This window comes from Eupeodes corollae, chromosome 1, assembly GCF_945859685.1.
Source record: "Eupeodes corollae chromosome 1, idEupCoro1.1, whole genome shotgun sequence".
NCBI classification, from domain to species: Eukaryota; Metazoa; Arthropoda; class Insecta; order Diptera; family Syrphidae; genus Eupeodes; species Eupeodes corollae.
The window spans coordinates 247,109,825-247,135,631 of NC_079147.1; the positions used below are offsets into that span (position 1 = coordinate 247,109,825).

General features: G+C 32.7%; 1 protein-coding gene across 1 annotated transcript; it reads left to right on the forward strand.

Moving 5' to 3' along the window:
- Positions 1–1,928: 1,928 nt before the first annotated feature.
- Positions 1,929–13,087, forward strand: LOC129939568 (KH domain-containing, RNA-binding, signal transduction-associated protein 2). The gene is made up of 6 exons (XM_056047624.1): positions 1,929–2,280; positions 2,367–2,488; positions 2,543–2,922; positions 6,945–7,055; positions 11,173–11,330; positions 11,712–13,087. Exons 1-6 carry the CDS (start codon positions 2,073–2,075, stop codon positions 11,828–11,830), a joined length of 1,098 nt encoding a protein of 365 aa, XP_055903599.1. The 5' UTR covers positions 1,929–2,072; the 3' UTR covers positions 11,831–13,087.
- The last annotated feature ends 12,720 nt before the right edge of the window (positions 13,088–25,807 follow it).

Sequence of the window (25,807 nt, forward strand, 5' to 3'; positions counted from 1 at the left end):
AGTGCAGAGCTCACACGTCAACACTAGAGGCATTATCTTTCAAAAGTCTGTCCAATTACTAGCATATGCTGATGACATTGACATAATGGGAAGAACTCAGCCGGATGTCAATGGAGGTTTCGTGAGTATTGAGGCAGAGGCGGCAAAAATGGGTTTAACGGTTGACGAGGGCAAAACAAAGTTCATGCTGTCGTCAAGAAAGGACCTACAACATGGACGTCTTGGTCAAAATGTCACCATCGACAGACGTAACTTTGAGGTTGTCAAGGACTTCGTCTACCTAGGCTCCGCTGTAAACGCAGAAAACAACACCAGCGCTGAGATCAAACAAAGAATAACTCTTGCTAACCGCTGTTTCTTTGTGCTAAGAAAGTGGTATTGAGTGGTAAAGACCTCTGTCAAGGGACCAAATCGCTATATAAGACCCTTATCATCCCAGTCCTGCTATATAGTGCAGAAGCATTGTCTATGACAAAAGCGGATGAAATCACCTTGGGTCGGTTCGATAGAAAAGTTCTTCGTGTGATCTACGGTCCCGTATGCATCGAAAGGGAATGGAGAAGAAGACGAAACGAAAAGCTGTACGGGCTTTACAGCGACGTAGACTTAGCCAGAAGGGTAAACGTCCAACGACTAAGATGGCTCGGTTACGTAGAGCGCATGAAACCAATGCTCCGGCCCGGAAAGTCTTCGAATCCACACCCACAGGACAGCGCACTAGAGGAAGACCGCGGATCAGGTGGCGTGCACAAGTGAAAAGTGACCTCACCAAACTTGGAGCGTGAAACTGGAGACATCTAGCTAGGTACCCAGCTAAATGGAGAAGTTTGTTGGGTGAGGCCCTAGTTCACACAGGGCTGTAGCGCCACCTTAAGTAAGTAAGTAAGGACTGTATCTCGGTAGATACGCTCCCTTGACGTATTAAAGTTGGTGAAGTTTGAAATCAAATATTTGGTGATCTAGAAATTATAAACTTAATTGCTTCCACTTGATTTTGAAAAAAAAAGACAATTTTACTAGAATATTGAAAATTCAATTTCTTAAAATTATTTTGGCTCAACTTTCCATTACCGCAGCACGAATTTCGACTCGGGGTTTTTTTTATTCGATAGATATGTGCAAATAAATAATAACTATAGCAATTTTAGAGCGAGGAAACATTTATTTCTATTTTTAATTAATTTTTAAAGATCACTTTTTTCCATACAAAACACTCAAAAATGGTTGATTTTGACATTTCTTCCCTGTTTTTTGTTCAGTGTTGCCATACTTTTTTTTTGTTTCTTGGTAATTTTTTTTTATTTTAGTGCTCAAATGGAAAAGTACTTTGCATATACCCAAACTCGCACCCACCTCAAATCCTATAGTGACCCCAAGCAGGGGGGTTGCAGAGGGGCAGCATGCCCCCCTTACATACCTAGCTGTTAGTACGCCGTGCTATCAATTAAAAAAAACTTGTTTTAGTCTCTATAAATGCAATACAAAAAAGTAGGGTTAAGTCCGAAAAAGAAAATATTTTTTTTTATGACTTAAAGTTGTTTCCTCGCCCTAATATTTAAAACATGTTCTATTGAGACCTCTACCTAACTGTAAAAAAAAAAATCATAAGGAAATTCGTGCTGCGGTAATGGAAAGTCGCCCCATTATTTTTGTTCCGTTATCTTAAATATAAAGATTCTTATCTCAAATCCAAAAATATTTAAAAATCCAGAAAACGTAACTGTTCAAGCAGTAAGGGTTTTAAACAAAAACACTCTATACTAGAGTGTTTTTGGTTTTAAACACTACGACTCCATATCGTTTCATGTAACCGCAACTGATGTAGACGTGGCTCTATCCATTCTCATGGAACACTACACTGCCGACACACACTTGACATTTCCTTCCAGTTTGCTCGGCATTTCGAAAAAAAACACCATTTTACTTGCTCTTCCTTTGCTTGGTATTGTTGGTTCATTGAAAATTGATTTTCTTTTGTGAACGGCAACGGACTAATTTTTCATCGTGTAAACTTATATTCCTCGAATTGAATTGTTTCATTAAAAGTGTACAAAATATAAAATAAAAGAAAAATGCCCAGATCATACGATAGAAATGAATATAATGATGAAACAGAATACAAAAGAAAACATCGCGAAGAAGAGGGTAGCAGCAGCCATCATCAGCAATCGGATGCAATTCCTCTAAACGAAAAGACTAATGAATATTTGCAGGACTGTCTATCAGAGAAGAAATCTGTGGATAAGAAATATCCAATTTGCAAGAAACTTTTAGATACAGGTAAGTGTGCAAATTGAAAACGATTAAATGCCCCACCCAGCAAAGTTTGTATTCGATAAATTATTTGATGTTTTTTTGCTTTGCAGAAATTGAAAAGGTGCTCGTCAGCTCAAGAATACCTCGGGCAGAAACTTTCGCTAATGTCTATAGCGAAAAACCTATTCGCATTTCACAGAAGGTTATCTTTCCCATTCGGGACTATCCAAAGGTAATTACATTTATATTTAAATAGAAACGAAAAATATGTTATAAAAACTTTCAGTTCAACTTTGTGGGTAAAATCCTGGGGCCGAAAGGTAACACCCTGCGCCAACTTCAAGAACACACACAATGCAAAATGATAATTTTGGGAAGAAACTCGATGCGTGACCATGATAAGGAAGAAGAACTTCGTTCGTCTGGGGATCCTAAATACAATCACTTAAGCAGGGATCTGCATGTGGAGATATCAACGGTGGCACCGCCTTCCGAAGCGTATGCACGATTGGCATATGCTTTGGCGGAGATAAGGAAATTCCTAGTTCCCGATAGTAACGATGAAATACGCCAAGAACAAATGCGTGTCATGGATATTGGCAAAGAGAAGCCCTACAAGCATCCGGTTTCTAGGTCTTATGGAGCACCCTATCACGGTGGCAGCAGGTAAATTCAAATAGAATACAAATTTAAACTCATTTTAAGTATATAAATAATAACATTTTGTTCTGCGGTTTTAATTAGCTTACATAGGTCCCAAGGCCTACTGAGTGTAGGCCCTGCGGTCCTCACCAAATTCTGTTACTGTTTTTATGTACACACTTTCCTTTATGGTTATCAAAACGGCGCACTACAGCGCTAATTGGATCTCAGGCTAGGTTGCCTTGAGATCGCCATTTCAACCTTCCTTTATGGTATTTTTTAAACGTCTTTTGGTTTCCAGTTTAAATGTATTTTCTTCAATTAAGAGGAATAGATGCAGCTTGGTATTCAAACTAATTCTTTAAAATAATATTGAACAACATGATGATTTTTGAGGCTAGCTGAATTTATATAGTTTGCGTGTCTGAGACTTGGTTTAACCCAAATTTAAATAGTAATCTGTTTCTCTGAAAGGGTTAAAGAAACCATATCGCAACTGGAGGTTTCGCTATCTTTGTTAAAAGTTATATTCGATCTTGTCATGTTAAATGTTCCGATGGTACCGATTCATGTGACTATTACTTTAAAGATATATTTGAGGGGGATAATTAAGTGTACCGTTAGTCCTATTTATATGCCACCACGCATGACTATTTCTCGGATGATTACACCGATTGTTGAAGAAATTTAAATATTAATCTTTCATCAAATTGTTTTAAAACATCTATAAATTCCCTAGGACTCTCCTTATGAATACTGAACCATCGTTGATTAATGTTTTCCTTACTAGTGATTAAAATTTTGTTTAATGTTATAGTCAATTACCCATCCCTGTGTTTTCATATCAATTCATGACCTTATATTTTCAACACTTGACTTAAATTTTGGTAAAAAATCGCAGCACTCTTTGAAAGCTTATTTAACGACTGTTTGCCGATGGATTTTCATTTAATTTAGACCACATCTAACGTAAGCTATCAAGAAGATGAAATGGGAACAGTCGAACTGTATTTTCCGAACACCAATTATTTATTGCACCGGGGCGAAACGCATATTTGAACACTATGCTGGTTCATTTTTATTTTTATTTTCATTTAATGATTTTAAAAATAAAAATATTATTTTCATGATTTTAAATCATATTTAGTAAGCTATCAAATTGAATACTTTACATCAGTGATTAAAGATCTTTTTAACAAACATGTTACATTAAAAACGTGTCATATCAAAGTTGTCCTTGGATCTCTGCGGATAGAAGGCTAGAGATGTCTCATACCGACGTTGGAGATGTTTTGGTTGCGCCTCCACTTTGAACGGTTACGTAATTCTGTAAAGAATTTGATCAAGATTGCGAAATACAAATTTTTTAATATAAGTTTAACTAAGATCGGTCTTCAAAGTTTTTTTGGAAGGTGGTTAAGAGTTGGTTAGCGAAAAGATGTTCAATCTTGTGATGATATTGATTTGGAAGGTTTGAATGTTGAAGTCTCTATTTCACAAACCTTATTCAATGTCTTCGAGACGTGCAGAGAATGATACTACTAACGCCTTTACGGTAAGTGGCGTAGATGATTATCAGGTAGGTATAGCAATTTTCCCCATAAAACCTAAATGCACCGGAATTGACAGTATTCATCGTGGCATCATCCTAAAACAAGGAAAGAAGAAAGAATGTAGACCGATAGCTATCCTATCTTTTCTATCTAAAGTTTTGAGAGTCTGATAAGTAACCAGATAAACTATTATATTAATGACAAGCATTGTTTTGAATCCTTTGCAATCTGGATTTCGGTCTGGACATAGTTGTGTTTCAGCTTTACTCAACGTAACTGATGACATAAGACATGCTTTAATCAATAAATTTACAACTGTCATAACCTTACTTGACCTTTCATTCTTTCAGGAATTTGACTGTGTAAACCATAATCCTCTCTCAATAAATTTACAACTGTGATAACCTTACTTGACCTTTCATTCTTTCAGGAATTTGACTGTGTAAACCATAATCTTCTCTTTGATAAATTAACGAACCTATTTAGCTTTTCTAATGGTGTTCCTCAAGGATCAATCCTTGGACCTTTACTGTTTTCATTGTTCATTAATGATCTGCCCTCTGTTTTGTATTACTGTCAGTTTCATATCTATGGTGATGATGTCCAATTATATATTAGTTTTCCTGAAATGATGCTTAAGGATGCAATATCTAAAATAAACATTGATTTACAGGCTATATATGATTGGTCGACACGGAACGGACTTAAACTCAATCCTGAAAAAACGAAAACTCTTTCAATTTCAATAAACAAACCAAACCCACATAATTTCCCTCCCGTTATGTTGAATATGTTGCCCAAGATAGAAATTTAGGTTTGGTTAAATAACAACAGGTTAACTTGGAATAAATACAGTTGTGTCAAAGATTTATGCTTCACTTAGAGGACTATCTGTTACTAGATCCGCACTACTTACCCATATTAAATTAAAGCTGGTAAAAGCACTTGTCCTACCTATAATAACATACGGGTATGAGCTGTTTGCTGATCTTGATTCTCATTCAGCTCAAAAACTTATGGTGGCATTTAATGCAATTGCTCGGTTTATTTTTCTTTTCAAATGCGATCTGGTAGCTTTCTTCAGATATCGTTGTATTTTACTCTTCAAATTGATTGTTAAAATTACTCAAAAAAGTTATCTATGTAACAGACTTAATTTTTGTGATTCTAGCCGTTCCATTTTATTGCACTTGTCCACCTTTTGTTGTTTGACATCTTTCAGGCAATTTTTCGTTCATACTGTTAGTCATATGATGTCTAGAATCGAAAACAGAAAGTTTTAAGCAATTTGTTTTGAATATTTCTCGAACTTGAACTGAACATACTTTTAAATTCATCATTTTTAATTTTATTTTCCTTGCGTCTTAATTCAGGTAACTTTTAATTAGGATGTCCTTTGTTTGTTTTTTTTTTTTTGTATTCTGAAATTTTCAAAAAAAAAAAACAAAAGACATCTTAATTAAAAGTTACCTGAATTTTTTAATTCTTTATTTTAGTTCATAGTACCCGTGGCATGATGGTTAGTGCGTTGAACTGTCACGCAAGGGGTCTTGGGTTCAATCCCTGCCTGTGCCACCTTAATTTAAAAAAATAATTTTCGCGGCTACTGCCTCTTGAGAGGAATTGACAAGTCCTTCAAGAGTAATTCTTGTCATGAAAAAGTGCTTTCTCAAACTAGCCGTTCGGATTCGGCCTAAAAATTTTAGGACCCTTCCATTCCTGACAACAGTACTCGCACACAGGAATGGTTGAGAGTTGTAAGTCACTAGGTCCTGGTTCACAACGGACTGTTGCGCCACCCAATTTAATTTTAATTTTAGTTAATTTTTAATGTATAATTAATTTTAACCAATTTGTTGTTAATTTTGTTCTCATTGTTTTGTTAATTGTGTCTTAAATCAATGTTTTATATCCTGTACTTAGTTTAACTTAATGGACAGCGGACATACAAAAAAAAATAAATATCAAAATGATCGATAATGCACAGTACCCCAAAGGTATTAGAAACTATCTGCTCCATTATGATGCTTAGGGTATAAATATCATTAAAGCTGTAGGATCCAGTGTGGGCATCTGCTTCTTAATATTTGCTAACATTTTGTCGATTGGAGATAAAACTTAGTACCCACGGCGTGATGGTTAGCAAGTAGGTTTTATCACAAGTGCTGCATCTTGCGAAGAATCGACAAATCCTCCAAGAGTAATTCATGCCATGAAAAGTGCTTTCTCAAATGTTGGCCTCCTCCATCCCTCACATGACTTGCATACAGCAATGGTTGAAAGGTGTAAGTCACAAGGGCCTGGTTATTTACGAAATGATTATCATATAATTTTTTTTGTTGTTCTTAAGTCCAATAATCGTTATACAATTCTTATCTTTATTGTTAGATCTGCCCTCTTTTTATATATATATTTTAAAATTAAATTGATTTTCTTTCTTTATTCAAATTATTCCTTAAAGCTTTGATAATGGATTAAATTGAATTTTTTTAGGAGCCCTCCCCCACCCCCATCATTCGATAAAGCATCTAAACCAAAAGTTTACAGCATTTTGGAGAAAGCACGTTATGCTATGGATGATCCGTATCCAGTCAGCAAATCCAGGTAAGAAATCATTTTTGTTTTGCAAAAATCAAGTTTATTCCTTGTAACTGAATACAAAACATGTAGTCATTGACAACCATATTACAAACTCTAAATACATAAATAAATAAATTTGTTTGCGTGTTGAGAAATAGGCATAAGTTTGTAATTCAAACTATTTTTAGCAGGACATACATTTAGCACATTTTATTCCTAATACATTTTTAATCCCTGGAGATTAGTGGTTAGTCTTGAGAAGTCGAAGATAATGGTTTTTCGAAAAGGTGAAGGAGAGTAAGCAGTCATGAACGGTGGACTTACAATTATGAAAAAATAGAGGTTTTCTTGGCATCAATATAATCAATAAAAACAGCATTAAAAAACATCTTGCCGATAAATTGCAAAAAGCGAAAACAACTATGAATATTGCATGGACAAACATCTTCAGTAATAAGCATATAGCTCACAGCAGTTAATACAAAGTATTTGAATCGTTAGCGGAGTCAACATTAATATATTTAGGTCAAGTGTGGGGTAGAAAAAATATGAAACTGTTGAAAAATTGCACCGATTTTATATATAAAGGATATTTCGATTACGACTGAATGTACTGGAAACAGGAATCTCTCCATTGTTTTTTAAAACACTGAAATTGAATGTGGACTACATATGTAAGGTACTTCTGATGTCAGATGAGCGTCTTCCGAAAATAGCAGCACTGCAGTCGATACAGAGAACATCAGGTTGGTTCAGAGAGTGGCTAGAGCAAGCTGAAGTACGGGGTATAAACCCTTCTGTACCAATTAGTTGCTGCACTAGACGATCGATATAGACTGAGGTACACATCCGAAGCAAAAGAATCCATCTACAGAGTGTCTTACAGCAACCTGGACTACAATCATAACCAAAAGAACTACATCCGAGATGACTTAACAACGAATCAAACATCTATGATATTTAGACTTAGAGGAAAACTGCTCAATCTAAGTTTCATTCCCCAAGAAGATGATTTACCTTTGATGTGCGAATTATGCAATATGGGAGAGAGAAAACATTTTTCATTTCATGGGTAGATGTCCAATTTTACGAGAAACAAGAAGACATGTCTTGGGAAGCGATGTTTAATCAGATGTTAAAGAAGAAGTAGAGGCTCCCTTGTTATATAAATATTGTAAAATCGCATTAGAATATAGAAACATTTAACATTGAAAAAATAAATCTTTTCTTAATAGGAACTTATATAAATCAAGTACTTTAATAGTCATTGCAAAAGGACAATGGTGTTCAGAACTTAAACAAAAAATTATTTTCCATATAAAAGACAAGGGAATTACAGTATCTGACATATATAAGCTGTTGGAATGCTCCATAAAAATGGTTTACAATGTGCTTCGGCATTTTTAAGAATTTGAAACCAATGAAAACATCAAGCAATGTCCTCGTAAAAGGAAGACCACACCAAAAGAAGTCCAAGTAATTTATCGTTTGTCAGCCAAGCATCGGTTTCAGAGCTACAGTGCCATCCGTAACGAACTGAAAGAAAATTTTGATGTCAAAATATCATCAAGGATGGTAAGACGCCGATTAAATGAAAAAAATGTACGTGGTTTAGTTGTCCAGCGAAAGCTACTCGTTTCAAAAACAAAACAAAAAACTTGAAAGCCATATTAGAGTTTGCAGAACCAAATTTAAATAAACCACTCAGTTTTTGGAAAAACGTGCTTTGGTGCGACGAATCCAAATTCTGTCGATTTGGTTTAGATGGCAAAAAGTATATACACTGCCCGACAACCGATTAGCGCCCCCTATGCTTCTTATCTTTGAAGCTTAATATCAGCCAATCAAATAAAACATTTGAAACGAACTTTTTGCCCATGAAAGTTTGTAACATTATCCTCGAAAATAAATGAAAGTTTCGGTACGATCTCAATAAATAACATTTTAACAGAATTTTAAAGAATTAAATAAGAAAAATCATCTTTTTTTCCGGACATTTGATTAGAGCCCCCACTTGAAAATGCCAAATATCATAAGAAAATGGGCAGAGAATACTTCCAAGTTTTTTTTTTATTTGAATTCCTTATATTTACAACTTATTCCTAAAAAAAATTAATAATGTGTTGTACCACTACGGTTAACTATGACCTCGTACAGCCTGTTGGGTAAAGAATCATATAATTTCTTTATATAGTCCAGGGAAATAGTCTGCCAGGCACTTTTTATTCCTTCAATGAGTTCCGCTTCAGTTGGATATTGCCTTCCAGACTCGTAAACCTTGCGTGCTAGCCACCCCCAAACATTTTCCATTATGTTAAGGTCGGGCGAGTATGGCGGTCATATTAGAAAGGGTACTTTTTGGAGCTCAATTCAATACTTTACGACCTTAGAGGTGTCGATAGGGGCGTTATCGTGTTGGAACTTCCATTCTAAGGGCCCAAAAATATCCTTGATTGCAGGGAACGCCGTTCTTAGTACACAATTGTAAGCTGTGGCATTCATACGACGAGTAAGGAATTGTAATTCATGGGTGCCATAGTACGTTATAGCTCCCCATACCATGACACCACCAGCACAGCTGTGCAGTCGATCTAAAGTTTGCTCTTCCTTTCGAAGATCATGAAAGTAGTAAGCATAACCATCGGGACCCTCCAAATCTGAAAAGATGACAAGCTGCCACTCCTTCGTCCAGGACATATGCGCTCTGCAGAAATCGAGGCGTCTTTCGAATTTGGTTAAGTGGTGTCTTTTTTTTATTTTAAGACGCTTTAAATGTTCAGCATTGGAAATAACTCTTTGCACAGTCCGCACGCATGCTTTTACACCGGTTTTTTCTCTAATCTTGGCTGCAGAGTCGTGTGAATTCGATGCGTGCCTCAAAATAATTCGCTTGTCAGCAGCTGTAATGACAGAAGATGGCCGGCCCTTCATATTTTTTCCATAGCTATGCTCATTTCTTAAGAATGAGGAAATAACTTTGCGGCTGCGGTTAATTTTTTTGGAAATTTGATGGATTGATTGACCACTGTTTTGCTTTCCCCATTTTTACTAAATTTAATTGAATTATTCAAAATAAACTTATAATAACTTAAAAAAGAAAAACACGGCTACTTACATGCAAAAACTTTTAGAAAAGCGTAGAGGTGCTAAAAAAAAATACATTATTTTTGTCACATTTGACGGAATAAAGCAAAGCAAAATAACGGTTAATTTCCAGAACTCAAGTTTTTTTTTAGAGATAGAGTAAAAAAAGGAGAATGAAAAAAAAAAGATTGAGCATTATACATATTAATCGTTCCGAGTTACTTTCATTTACACTGAAAGATTAGAGGGGGCGCTAATCGGTTGTTGGGCAGTGTACTGTTAAAACGGTCATACATGGTGGTGGGAATGTTATGGTCTGGACTGCATTGTCCTGCCACGGTGTTGGTCCTATAGTAAAAATTGACACACAAAAAGGCCAACATGTGTACAAAAGTATCATGGTACACCATATGATTCCATTTTCAAATGAAAATTTACCACTTCTATGGAGATTTATGCCTGATAATGAACCATCTCAACTTGTGAGGAATTGCTTAGAAATTAAATTAACGTTCTAAAGTGATCACCCGATTTTAACTCGATCATAAATTTAAAGAATTGAAAAAAGAAAGCCCAAAAATTTGCAAGAATTATGGCAGTTCATTCATGATGCATGGTATGGCATTCCAAGACAACGATGTGTGTCTTTGGTTGAAAGTTTGCCTAGAAGATTCAGTGCAGTCATAAAACCCAAAGGATTCCCTACCAAATACTGAATCCTCCATGATGGTAAATTGCATACATTAAAAGTTATCCATCTAAAACTTAAAGTGTGCTAAACAAATATCCAGCTAAAAGAAGTTGTTTTCAGTGCAACAAAAACTTTTAAATACCAGATTTTTCATTTCATCAAAAAAATGTGCTAAATTCTTGTCCACCACTGTATGTGACGTTGAATCAAAGCGTTTTAACACAAACGCATTTATAGAACCTACAAAAGAGTTGAGTTAACTTTTGTAAAGTTATAGTATTAAATATCTAACATGTTATTTTCCAATTCATTTCTGTAAAAAAATTATAAATTTGTTCGTACAAAAAAAACACTATTTAATTTTAGACCACGCGAACACGACCCTTATGACCATGATGATTATGGTAGGTACTCTCCTCCACCAAAGCATTCCTCGTCCCACGGACACTATGAAGGTTCTTCCTACGAAAGGGGAGAATACAGACGTGAACATCCTTCATCGTACTCTCACAGTGGATATCCAAGTAAGTTTGTTTTCTTTTTTTCTTTGTTTTTTACCTTTTTTTCAGTTTGATTTTTATTAAGTGTTCTTGTGAGAGTTGATTGCATGATAAGATATCCTTATTTATTCTTTAGTACTTATGATACAAAAAATTCATCGTTCGTTCGGTTGATCTTTGAATTTAAAAAAAAAAATCAAATTATTTATCGTCATTTGTATGTTTCGAACAATAAATTTAAATCTAAATCAACAAAACAAAAAACAAAAACAAATCTATATATATATTTAATTTATAATTTCAAAATACCAACTTCCAAAACAAAACAAAAAATAAATAAACAAACAAACAAAAAAATCTACAACAAATAAATAACCTAACTAAATTCATTCTAAAAATTTATAGAAACAAGCAATGGTCGTTCATCAGCATATCGACCAACAAGTTCAAATCACTATGAATCTGGATCACGTTCCCGTGAAAATGTACGTTACAGAACTGCGCCATACCCTCGAGTTCGCTAACAATTAAATTCAAAAGAGAAACAAAACAAAAAAGTTAAATAATAAACAAATTTAATAAAAAATAAGATTATGACACAAACAAAACAAAAATAAATTCAAACAAATTTTGATTAAAAAATTGAAAAAAAAAAAATCAATCCGTATTAAAATACATACATCTTCCCATGTTTCATTGCTTTAATAGAAACAAATCTTATTACTGGTAAACAAATAATTCGACGAAGGTTTTATTAATTACTTAAATTGAATCAACAAAAATAAAAAATTAAAAATGACATAAATTTAATTCCATCAAATTTAAACCCTCAAAATAGAAAATTAATTGAGATCAATTTAAAATTAATTTAGAAAACCTATTTACGTTAATATCCTTTTGTATCTAAGGGATCTTCATTATCTAATCATACATGTTAATCGAATTAAAAATATCAACTTATAATTTTGACTATAGAACAAGGAGTTTAATTCGGGCAGAAATATACTAAACAAATGTAAAATATTTTCTTTTAAAAACACACACAATACACAAAAATAAAAAAAATATTGTACTAGAACAAGAAAAGAGAAATTATGTAAGTATATAAATTAAAAGACAACAAATTTGCAATAGTTATACAACAGTCAACATTTTTTAAATATGACGTTCATCTCGTATAAAATACATATATATTTATAATTTATAACAAAAACCTACTACAGTGTGGATTCTAATTTCCCCCCTGATTAAAAATGTCCATTCGAGAGTTTAAAACAAAGCTAAACAAAAACCAACTACCTATAATCTTATTTGTATTGTAGAGAAATAAAAGATACAAAATCAAGTATGATATTTATATTTAGAAATATATAAGCAACAGTATAACAAAATTTAACTACCTATCTATATAATTATGTACACGTACATTAATTTAAAAAAAAAAGCAAAAATTAAATAAATCAATATTAACTGGAATGGAAAAAAGTGACTGTGTTTTTTATTAGAAATTAGACTTATTTGTTTGCAGGTACATACAATATTGTTATATTTAATGATAAACTTAATAAGCATTTATATGTAAATGGCAATTTTCAAACTTCCAGAAGATTTAATTGAAAGTGCAATTTTAAAAGTCGTACAAATATATTATGAAGTTTACGATTTTAATTTCTCAATAAGCAAATAAGGAAAACAAAATAAATGATACTCAAACAACAGATGGCGCTTGAATAATATTGATTAGCAAAGTAAAACAAAAAAAATGTTATAATTTAATAATTTAACAATAACTCCAAACATAAAATAAAAAAAAAATAAATTGGGTGGCGCAACAGTCCTTTGAGAACCAGGGCCTAGTGACTTACAACTCTCAACCATTCCTGTGTGCGAGTAATGTTGTCAGGAATGGAGGGGACCTACAGTTTATATGCCGAATCCGAACGGCTAATTTGAGAAAGCACTTTTTCAAGACAAGAGTTACTCTTGGAGAATTTGTCAATTCCTCGCAAGAGGCAGTACCCGTGAAAAGACTTTAGATGGCATAGGCAGGGATCGAACCCAAGACCTCTGGCATGACAGTCCAACGCACTAACCATCATGCCACGGGTACTACTTAACTCCAAACAACAATATACAAAAATCAAGATCCAGTCGCTGTTTTTACAGGAAGTACGTTACTGTGTTTACGTGGCACAAAACAATGGTGTAAGAACACTCGTGTAAATTAATATTCTCAAATTTATCGGCTTCTATATTCTTAAAAACAAATAAAATAAAATCATACCGTAAGAAAATAAGTCACTCTTACCTACATAAGTAAGTATTTTACAGATCTATCGGGTGTTTTTTTTTTAGAGTTTGAGAACTTTTAATAATTTTACAAGACAAAAATATTGGAGGAGTCATTTTTTCAATATTATAATTTGGTTGATCATTTCTTGGTATTTATTTGAACTTCTACTGTTTGGAAGCGTTGTTCTGATGTTGCTATATTTCACTTAACTAAAATGTCAACAGGGTTTGACATTATCAACTGCCAAACTTTAAGCAACCATTCAAAATTTCATGCAGCTAAAAAAAAACAGCGTATAAATCACGACTTCATGATAAAAATCGCCATTTGCCAAATCGTTCAAAATGTGTCTATTTGGTCTGGTTGAACATTTCAGTAAGTATTTGATTAAAAAACAAAAAAAAACCTAAAACAATACGAAAACGGAAACGGAAATGTCGGTAACATCAACTTTTCAAAAATTCTTCATAGGTACTTCCAGGTCGCGTAAAGTGGAAAAAATGTTTTTCTTTGCTGCTAATTGACTTGTCTTTTGGCATGAGCTGTTCAGTAAAAATTTAACATATCTACAAGAAATCAATAACTTTAAATACATTTTAATTTTAAAAATTAATGTTATTACTTCAATCTTTTTATTAAATCTAAGCTCTACTATGATAAACAATTAAAAACAAACATTTAACTGATAGCTAAATTATAACCAACCCCTCAATTAAATAATTTTTAATCGCCATTGTATTTAAAACCTATAGTATTAATACCGCGAGATTTTTAACACTTTATATAAAATTAGTTACATGATAATATTGTAGGTTTTACCTATAAAAGATGGCGTTTGTTGTGTTTCATGACACGAAGCACCGAGCGAAAGACCGAGTTCTTGTGCACGGCGAGGAATAGATTGACTTGGGTTCTGCTGTACGATTTCACGGACCGCTGCGATGTTCTCGGCCAATCTTGAGTTCCTTGAACGTACAGCTGTGTTCAAAATAATAGGAGTGCTTTTACAAAATTTGCTCAAGTGTTTTTTTTTACCATGTGTATACTGGTACAATGAACTGGTTTGCAATTCATAACCGTTTACATTTGTAACCAGAGATCAAATGATCTTTACTCTCAATCAGGCTATTTAAAATAATAGGAGTGTGAGTTATATTGTACGTAAAAAAAAATCAAAAACTTAAAAAAAATAAACAGTAAGTAACTAAATTAAAATAGGAATATCGAATATATAAACAAGATTGGTTATTTAGTGGGCCGAGGAAAGCACTGCACCGACGAAAAACGGGAAATCATAAAAAAGTTGCGAAATGAAGGAAAAACGTATAAGGATATAAAGTTGATGTTGGGGTGCTCTGACCAAATGATCGCCAATGCTGTAAAATATGAAAAAAAGTCGAAACCCGGGGACGGAAAAGAGAAACAAGTGAAAATGACGATCGTCGGCTACAGCCGAAAGGATCCTTTTGCGTCCTCTAAGATGATCCAGGAAGATCTAGGACTGGCAGTAAGTAGCGTAACAATAAGAAGGCGTTTGTTGGAACACAATCTTTCCGCTCGCAGTCCACGAAAAGTGCCGATGCTTACAAAAAAACATTAGCCGCTAATTGGCCTGCAGAGAAATGGCGAAACATTTTGTGGACTGACGAGACCTTATGCGTTATGCGAGTTGGAACATGCCGGTTAAATGGGTATTTCAACAAGACAACGACCCGAAACACACCAGTAAGTCTGCCAAGGAATGGTTTCGGGTCAATGAGGTTGAGGTCATGGACTGGCTAGCTCAGTCGCCTGACCTCAATCCCATAGAAAATTTATGGGCAGATGTGAAAAAAGGTGTTTCTCGACGAAGACCCTTGAATTCGAGGCAGTTGTGGGACGCAGTCGAGGAAACATGGATCCCAAATTCCAGTTGAGCGCTGTCAGGCCCTTGTGAACTCTATGCCACGCAGATGTGCAGCAATTATAAAAAACAAAGGATTTTCCACAAAATACTGACAAAAAAATCTTAATATTGAATATTTTTTTTAGTTTTTAATACTTTATTTTATTTACTCCTATTATTTTGAAGAATTCGTTTTGGCTTTATTCTGACAAAATTCATGATTTTACTACCTTATTTGTTTTAAACAAAGTAGTATTTAAGCATAATAGTAAAAGCCTGGATTACCTTGTACAAAAGAAAAAATAAATTTAAAAAAATTATACAAGTTTTGAGTCACGACTTAATCTAAAAAGAACAGGCACTCCTATTTTTTTGAACACAACTATACGGCTGATTGTTTACTGAACCAGTCGTCACAAATTTCGCCACCAAACGTTGAAGAGTCGACCGTGAAGTGCCACCACGTCTACCGTAAAATGAACGCAACGCGGGCAACGTTTGCGTTAGCGAACATTCATTTTGATAATAAAGTTTTATCATTTGAACGTGCTGTTCAATCGCGGTACTTACCATGATGAACAACTGAACAATAATCAAAATATTTGACATGTGTCACCAAAACAAAATGGCCGACACGGGGCTCAAAAATCTAAATGCGACTATTGAAAAACCCTACATGTACAAAGTCACCAAGTAAATAAATATTAACAGTGATCTGCTCTTTTTCTTTCTATGGTAACAATTTTTGTTGTGTCAAAAAAAAATATTGCAAGTGTCATTCTTGCAAATTAATGAAATTTGTTAGTCTGTCAAATTGAAAGTATCAAAAATTAAAGACAGTTTAAACGCAAAATAAATAATAATTTTTTTAACAAAAATTGATGAGATATGTTTAAATTATTTTTTTTAAATAACATTTATTTATTTTACTATCTGGATCGTTTAAAATCGTAACTATTTAAAAATGAGATAAAAACGACGGACGCTGAAGACATCATAGACAGCAAAAGTAAAGAATTGTTAACTCTAATCTCAGTTTAAATTCGAATGCCTTATGTTAACTTACTAACCAACCAAGAAGCCTGCTGAACTCGACTGAAAGAGTTCACTGGGGCTCTGAGTCTGAAAAAAATAGAAAAAATTAGCTAACTCATTTCGCGAACTAAATTTCTTACAAGAACCTTCTTCAAGTACACCAAACTTCTGAATAAAGAAAAGAATTCCGGATTGCCAAATAAAAACGACTTAATATTTTTGTCAACAAAATACCTATCTGTAATATATTAAAAAAAAATTGAACTAATAGCGTTTTAATGAAATTGAAAATTTTAAAAGCTTTATTGGATTGTAAAATTACTATTCCAAACTTAATTTCTTGATTAATGAATTAAAATTGTAACAACTATTTATAAATTCCACGCATCATTTTAAATTAATTTAATTCAAAAATACTAATTGATCAAATGATACAAAATAGAATAATTACCGAAACTACTATTTCATACGATTTTTAAAAGATGTAATTTATACTAAACAAAAAATTTAATTTACAGAAAGTCCAATTTCACAAAAATAACTATACAAACAATAACTACACTTATCAATTCTTTACTCGAAACCAAAATTAAGTTGATATCAATCATTCAGTATCTGGTTTTATATTTGTTTAAAATTTATATTTTCACGAAAGTATTCAAAACTTATAAATAATATCCATTGCGGGTTTTAATGAGAGGTAAAAATTGTTGGACGAGATAAATACTCCGATATGTTTCCTTAAAATAAAAATGCGCAATAAATTGTACTCAAACAATGAAGAAAACATTTCGGACGACTAAGATATTTTGCCTTCAATAATAAATAGTTAATACAAATTATAAACAAATAAAGATACTTCACGAATTTTAATTAAAAAAAAAAAAAACATGTAGGTAGGTATACCAAGTATCTATTTCGTTATACTGTTAAGTACTAATGCCAAATACTTCGCATAAATAAGCATTTAAATAAAATTAAAGCTTCATTAACGTTTAGTTTAAAGCTTTAAAAAGTTCACTACGAAATAGTTAACTTTAAAAAAAAAACATGAAGGAAGGTAAATGCTATTTAGGTATCGATAGCTGAAAATTTAACTAACTAAATTAATTGTATGCAAGTTGTTGAATTTATACCAATGGAGGGAAATAAATTTGATTAAACATAAAAAACCATAACATGCAAACAACACATCACAACCAGATTATGGTCTTAATTAACTTAAAATTTAAGGTAAGTAATTTATAAAATGTTTATTTACAATAAAAATCATATGAATGAGCTTGTTTTTTAAGGTCTTGTTAAAAAATGAAAAGATCCGTTAAATGCTTCTTATTTGTGCAGCTATGTTATAATGCAATTTATTCTAGAATAAAATCTTAATGCGGTTTCAAATCAATAAAAATAAAAAATAATTAAAATCATATTCATTTAAACTGTATGGTATGTAAGACTTTTATAATTTGTATGAAATGCTAAAATTGAATAAAATAAATAATTTAATATGAAATTATACTGTATCTGTCTTACATGTTTTAGAAAATTCGACAATATATCGTCGGCTAAAGATGCCAACCTCATAAATCAACTTTTTTCCAAAATTGAGATTTTTGAACATATATCAAGTAGGCATTAAAATCTATGTCTGGATTAAAAAAAAGGTCATGAGTAAGAAGTGTGTTCATGAAGTTGCATTTTATTTGTGAAAACAAAAGTTTCTATTTGAATTTGGATGTTTTAATTGAAAAAGGTATGTGAAATTATTTGAAATCATTAAAATTTCTGATAATAAAGATTATTCTTAGAGTAAATAAAGAAGTTTTGTATGAGTAAGTGGATATACAAGGTTTTCTTTCTTATGCAATTCATATCCAACAAGGATTTACAGGTTTTTCTTATTTTCTCTAACGAACAATATTTTAACAGTTCTAATGTTTTTACACTTCAACTACCACGTTGACGTGTAAAAACGTTTAACTATGGGATATGAAAACAAATAGAATAATGTTTGTTATCAGGATAGGTGATGTTGGCTAGGCTAGAGTAGGAGAACTGAAAATGAGTTTAAAATTTGAAATCTTTGTGTACTATTTAATCATTTATATTATCATAAGTGCATTTTAAGTTCGATTTTTCTGTTTTTTTTTTTTCAAAATATTTAAGTATTAAATTCTTAGTCTTAGATAATGTATGTACCTCGTAATACTTTAATTTAGGCTTTTAGCCCGGTCAAATTAGACATCTGAGGTTTCAAAAATTCACAACCAGCTGTGTGTAAATAAACTGTCTTAGGAGAAGAGCAAGAGAAAACGAGTACGGTAATAATATTGCACACCAAGGCGTATACTTGTTTTTTTTTTTAGCTATAAAATTTAGTTAGTATGAGGAACATGGTACCTCCTTGCAACTCCATGCTTAGCTTACTATAGTATTTGGGTTCAAGGCTAGATGTATGCATATTTTCTTTGAATGCAACAGAAAGAAAGAAAAGTTTCTCCAAAACTTTCTAACTTGACCGGACTATTAAGTATTATGTTTTTTTATTATTTTTTAACTCCTACTTTTTACAACTTTCAAGTCAAGAATAATGATGTCACGTGGATTAAAAATGCTAAAGCTTGCCTTGAAAAATGACATTATACTATCCGAAGAACTTCCAAATAATGTCATTGAGTTTCAAAACAAAATTTTCGAAGCAGAGAATAGTGTAATCGATATGCCAGAAGATTCGCACGAATTAATCTTAACCGATTTTTATGAAAATAGCAATTCAATCTTGAGCAAGCATGTTGAACTTGAAAGTTTGGTTGAAGTTGAACCTATTCCAACTGATGACACAACAGTAGTTTTTCATAATTCAGAAACCCTAATTCAAAGTGATCTTAAAACTCAAGAATGTGTGAATACTGAAAGTTCTGATACAATTCCCCCACAAAAATAAAGTAGACAAAAAAAAAAAATGGTTTGGTAATAAACAAAAACTTGCAAGGGAAAAAGGGCAGTCATATTTTGGAAAAAAAATCAGGTTTGGAATGGGAATACAAGGTTGAAAAAATGCCCAAAAGTTTTAAAAAAAGATGCAACTGCAAAGGAAAAACCACATCATTGATACGATGCCACGAGTTTAATGATGAGGAAAGAAATAACATTTTTAATGAGTTTTGGAAGAAATCTTGGAATGAAAAATAGGTTTACGTTGAATGCACAACTAAAATTGAAGAAATTAAAAGACGGCGGGTCCAAAAATCAAAGAAACGAAATAGTTCAATTTATTATTTTCTAAAATACAAAAATGAAACGAAACGCGTTTGCAAGGTGATGTACTTGAATACCTTGAGTATTGGTGACTGGGCTGTAACTAACTGCAAGAAAAAAAGTTTGGAAACTGAAAGTACATCAATTGATTCTTCAGATTTATCTTTACCAACAGTAAATCCCTATTCAAATAACCGCCAAACAAAATTTAATCTTCGAAAGGACTGCCTAAAAGATTTTCTACTAGCCCTACCAAAAATGGAATCTCACTATTGTAGATCAACTTCATCAAAACTGTACTTCGAATCTATGTGGCAGACAAAAACACAGCTGTATAATTAATATTTTTGGAATTACAGCCTTTAATGAAGTCTTTCATGATATGAATTTAAGTCTTTTTCGACCAAAAAAAGACGAGTGTGAGGTTTGTGCAGGATATAGGACGGAAAATGTTCGGGAACTAGTCTATTTTGAACATATAAGGCTCAAAGATGAAGCTCGCGAGGAAAAAACTAGAGATAAATCTCACCCTAATAAAAAAGTGTTCACTGTAGATCTACAATCAGTCTTACTTGCGCCAAAATCAAATATATCGTCTTTATACTACCGACAAAAACTAATAGTCCACAACTTAACCATTTTCGACTTGGCAATACATGAAGGTTAATGCTTTTTATGGCACGAAGCTGAAGGTGGAGTTAGAGCTGATGAGTTTTCATCCATTTTGTATAACTTTCTCGTTGAGAAAGTTATACCCACCAACGATCGTAAGGACATTGTTATTTACAATGGTGTGTGCGCTGCTCAAAATAGAAATGTCATCTTAGCAAATGCACTTCTCAATCTAACAGCCTTACACACAATAAAAGTATTTCAAAAAATACTTGTGAAAAAACACACCCAGATGGAAGTGGATTCAATGTACTCAGCAATTGAAAAAAAGCTGCTTAACCGAAACATGAACGTCCCAGCAGATTATGTTGAAATCTGTGAAAAAGCTCGTGTCCACCCCTTTCCTTACAATGTGAACTATTTGAACTTTGAATATTTCAAAAAGAATTCTTCACTTAAATTAATATCTTCAATAAGACCAGGGAAACAAAGTGGAGATCCAACAGTGAACCAGATCCACGCTTTAAAGTACAACGATGGAGGCTCCATTGAATATAAATTGAATTTTTATGACGATTGGAAATCATTGCCGCAACGAATACAACCTTTCAGTCCAATTCAAATTGACAATATTCCAAAGTTACATGAGACTCAACCTAAAATATCCGAAGACAAATACAAACAACTTCAAGAGCTAAAGAAATCTCTCAAGAAAGATTATCATTCTTTTTATGACTCTCTGCCACATTAAAGGTTTAAAAACTTATATTAACAATTATAAACTTTTTTTTCGACTAATATTTTAATACCTAAATACCTACTACAATGTGTAATTTGTTTATAACTTTTTAACTTATGTCGGAAAATTCCTTTTAATTAACTTATTAACTAAATTAAAACCAATAAAAAATATTGTGTAACATTTACTCAAAAGAAAACCTCTTAAATCCTTTATATCTTTGGTTTTTTGAGGACGAAATTCTCGTAAGTACCTAAAGAATGGTCAGTAGTCAAATTCTCAAAACTTAACTACAATCAGTCTAAAGAACAGAAAAAAATAATAAAATGGTATAAAAAACAATATCAGATTTGTTAAACGTATAAAATTGGTAGCAAATTACAATTTTTAAAACGCTCTCCTGAACAATTTACAAAAATGGACATACGAGGTTTGCATCTTTAGACGACGATATGTGATTTGATAATTTATAAGGACTTCAATAAAGGTGCGTGTCCATTTGAGAGTACTTCTGCTAGTTGACTCTCGAGAGCAACTCTCAGGAGACTGTTCATTTAAGAGCCAAATTTTAGTAAGTTTGCAATCGCGAGCTCTCTGCTGGAATATTGAGAGTTTCTTGGTGAGGGTACTCTCATAATCGTGTCCACTTGATAGATTTCTTCTGCTAGCATATTATCAGTTGGCCATGTATTCATACAAGCGAAGGTTTACAGCTGCTTTAATTATCGGCCCTGTTCTTAAAAAAAGAATACAAACAAAAATGTTGGGTCAAACCGTGGATAGATCGTCGTAGCCAATACGGTGCTGGGTCTGCTCTTTCAATAGATCTTCAAATTGAAGATCCTCAACAGTCTCGAAATTTTTGCCGTTAGTCCGTTAGTGAAATTTAATTTTTGATACAAAAAGTTGGACCCATAATTAAAAAAAAAAAAAAAAAAACAGAAACCAAAGGGGAGACAGTACGCGAGTGTATACTGGTAACTCTTAAGCATCCGGTAAGCATATGAATCGCAAATTATTTTCGAAGGAAAAATTATTCATACGGCAGCCTTCAGTACCTTTTTCTGATTCCAGTATGTACAATAGGAATAATTGTGAGAGACGTCTTTGCAGCAATTTTCAACAGTTTAAAAGACAATAAGTTGATTGGTTTCCTCCAATTTCCACCGGTTTGCCATGTTTACTCTCGACAGCTACTCGCAAAATACGAACTGTGTTGGTATTCCATGAGGTTATCTTTAATATGTGGTAAACAAATATATCCCACTTGCGAGTGATTTTAAAATCTCGAATGTCGAGAGTCATTAGTCAACTCAACTCTCTGCGAGCTACTCTCCAGACTATGTCCACTTGCGAGCAAAGTATGTTAACTCTTAAATGGACACCCAACTTAATATGTAGATCACAGATAGACATAAGTATGCCATCCGCAACTTCTTTGTATCCATCTAATGAATTTGATTAAGTATAAGAAAAGTAGATTATGGTCTTATTTGACTATTTAAACTGTAAGGTAAGTAATTTATAAAATGTATAATTATTTCAATAAAAATCACATCCGTTGTCCCCAATGGGTTTTGGTTTTCAAGGTTAGTCTTCTAATGCTGTTCTATTCTCAAAATCACATCTCGAAAGCCAAGTAAACGCAGGAAATACAATTTTAGGTACACCGATAATATTCATCTTTCACATGCACATTATAGAAAGGGGATTGCTCATTTTATAAGGGACATTCGGCCCGGAGTGTACACCAATGAATTCGGTATCAAATTAAAGGTTGTTCTAAGCCGGATATATCTGCAAAAATATTTTGTCGATAACTCATGGGAGATCCGAGATATTTGAGGTTGAAGTTCGAAATGTCCAACCATTAAAAATCAGCACTTTTTCGACATACATAAATGCTAATATCTTTGGATATAGAAAAGCTAAGAAAATCAAAAAGGTATTAAAATAAAGGTGTCAAAAATATCTTTCAAATGAAACTAAAATTACATTTCTATAATTTATATATTTTGAGTTACTTTTAATCAAAATTTTGAATAACAGCATTTTTTAGGCAAACTTTTGTACAATAACATCTTTTAAAATTCAATAATGACATTTATTTTTTTTTGGCACCAATAAGTAGCTTTGTTCACAACCTTTTTTTTCATATATAATTTTTTAGGGTTTCTTCAACAATTTATTCATTTTGACAATAATAATTCAAAAATATGCTCCCAAAATACAACAAAAATCTTATACCTAACTATAAATTAAAACAAAAAATAAATAATTCTTATTAAAGTGGTGGAAATATTAGAATCAAAAAAGAAGTTGTTATTACAATATCGACAAAACAAAATTAAATTAATTCAAAGAAAAATAATAGATAATTATAAACTAAATAATAATTCAAAGAAAAATAAATAATTTCAAGGGCAATGGGTTTGGCAAAACATAATTCTAATCTGAATCATAGGTCACTAAAAGGTTGTTTAAAAATTGAGAAGCGGGTCTTAAATTGCTCTCATATCTTGCCCAACTTAAAAAACATATTATGGTCATAACATGAGCGCAGCATCCAACCGTTTTTCGAAAATGCATGAAAATAAAAGCAATTTCACAAAATAACGAGTCTTCTATTTTTATTAATTTTACATGAAGAGGAGCTACCCATTCCATTACGATGTTCCTTATTCCAACTTGTCTCTCATTATTTGATGAAGGGATATGCGATCTAAAACGTAGAATTGACATTTGGCAATTAACGCATACCTATCTTCGATTTCCCACACCTGAGCTAGGTTCGTTTCTTTGCACTTGGGAACTATTTACGTTACTTGGATTTTCATTAAAAGTTGAAACGTAATCCATTTTTGTCAAAAAACATATTTTAAGAAGAAATCACATCAAAAAACCAAATATCAACTGCATCAAACCAAAAAATATAACGGGAAAAAACTTATTGACAGATATTCAATAGCGTGAGTGGTTAACTCTTTCCTGTATGTTAAGCTTATACCGCTCACATGCTACTCTTCTAACATTATAGTGTTAGGTATAAGATTTTTTTTGTATTTTAGGAGCATATTTTTGACTTATTATTGTAAAAATGAACAAATTGTTGAAGAAACCCTAAAAAATTATATATGAAAATAAAGGTTGTGAACTAAGCTGCTTATTGGTGCCAAAAAAAAATAAATGTCATCATTGAATTTTAAAAGATATTATTGTACAAAAGTTTGCCTAAAAAATGCTGTTATTCAAAGGTTTGATTAAAAGTAACTCAAAATATATAAATTATAGAAATGTAATTTTAGTTTCATTTGAAAGATATTTTTGACACCGTTATTTTAATACCTTTTTGATTTTCTTAGCTTTTCTATATCCAAAGATATTAGCATTTATGTCGAAAAAGTGCTGATTTTTAATGGTTGGACATTTCGAACTTCAACCTCAAATATCTCGGATCTCCCATGAGTTATCGACAAAATATTTTTGCAGATATATTCGGCTTAGAACAACCTTTAATTTGATACCAAATTCATTGGTGTAAAATGTTCAACTATATTTACACTGTTATGCGGTTTCAAATACCTTAAGAGAATACAAAATATTGAAATCATATTCATCCCAATTCTAAATATTCCCCGGGAAAAGTTCTCCTTGGGAGATGTGTTCTTCCGGGAACAGAATTCTCTTATTCTGAATTCCCCGAGAGATTATTTATACTTCGAAAGCGGGAAAGAAAGTTATGAATGTTCGAAACAACTGCTTTGTAATATTTGACATATGAAACAAATTTTAAAGAAAAAAAAAGTTTTATTGAATGTGAACAAAAAAAAAAATCAAATAGGTCGGCGCAACAGTCCGTTGTGAATCAGGGCCTAGTGACTTACAACTCTCAACCATTCCTATGTGCGAGTAATGTTGTCAGGAATAGAGGGGACCTACAATTTTATGCCGAATCCGAACGGCTAGTTTGAGAAAGCACTTTTTCATGACAAGAATTACTCTTGAAGGATTTGTCAATTCCTCGCAAGAGGCAGTACCCGCGAAAATTAATTTTTTTAAAGGTGGCACAGGCAGGGATTGAACCCAAGACCCCTTGCATGACAGTCCAACGCACTAACCATCATGCCACGGGTACTACTAAGTTGTCCTTAAAATTCTTTTATAATTTTATTAACAAATAAAGTAAAACTCAACAAAAATGTTCAGCATTGCAAATAGAATTTTACATGAAGAGGAGGTTGAAGAAAGCCGATATCGACAGCCAAGAGCTATCAGAAGATCTTTAAAGTATGCATTCAATCCTTTGGAGTTGCTACAATGGCTGTGTGTACATTTTTTTGTTTTTGGACGACATGACAAAATCGCTTTTAAGTAGTTGTTGAATGTCTTCATTAGATACTGTGAACCAGGTAAAAAGTGTTTTTCAGTTCCTCCAATTATAAAATTGAGCGCTTGCTTGCGTTTCTTCGCTGAGGGATCATACCAAACGGGTTAAAAAAGACTAATGTTGGTTAGTCCCAGCCTTGCTTCAGTAAAGTGCTTAGAGAAGTCCTAGAAGAGCAGTTATGTCCACAATGGATAGAAACATGTCAAACAACCGCGGATAAAAGAAAAGTTGCGTTGGCGTTTTACACAAAACACAACTTTCAGGGCATTATTGGATGTGTTGACGGAACTCATGT

Coding starts and splice junctions, on each gene's coding strand:
- LOC129939568 (XM_056047624.1), top strand. CDS start 2,073: ATGCCCAGATCATACGATAGAAATGAATATAATGATGAAACAGAATAC. Junction 2,281..2,366: donor CAAGAAACTTTTAGATACAG/GTAAGTGTGCAA, acceptor TTTGCTTTGCAG/AAATTGAAAAGGTGCTCGTC. Junction 2,923..6,944: donor CCCTATCACGGTGGCAGCAG/GTAAATTCAAAT, acceptor GAATTTTTTTAG/GAGCCCTCCCCCACCCCCAT.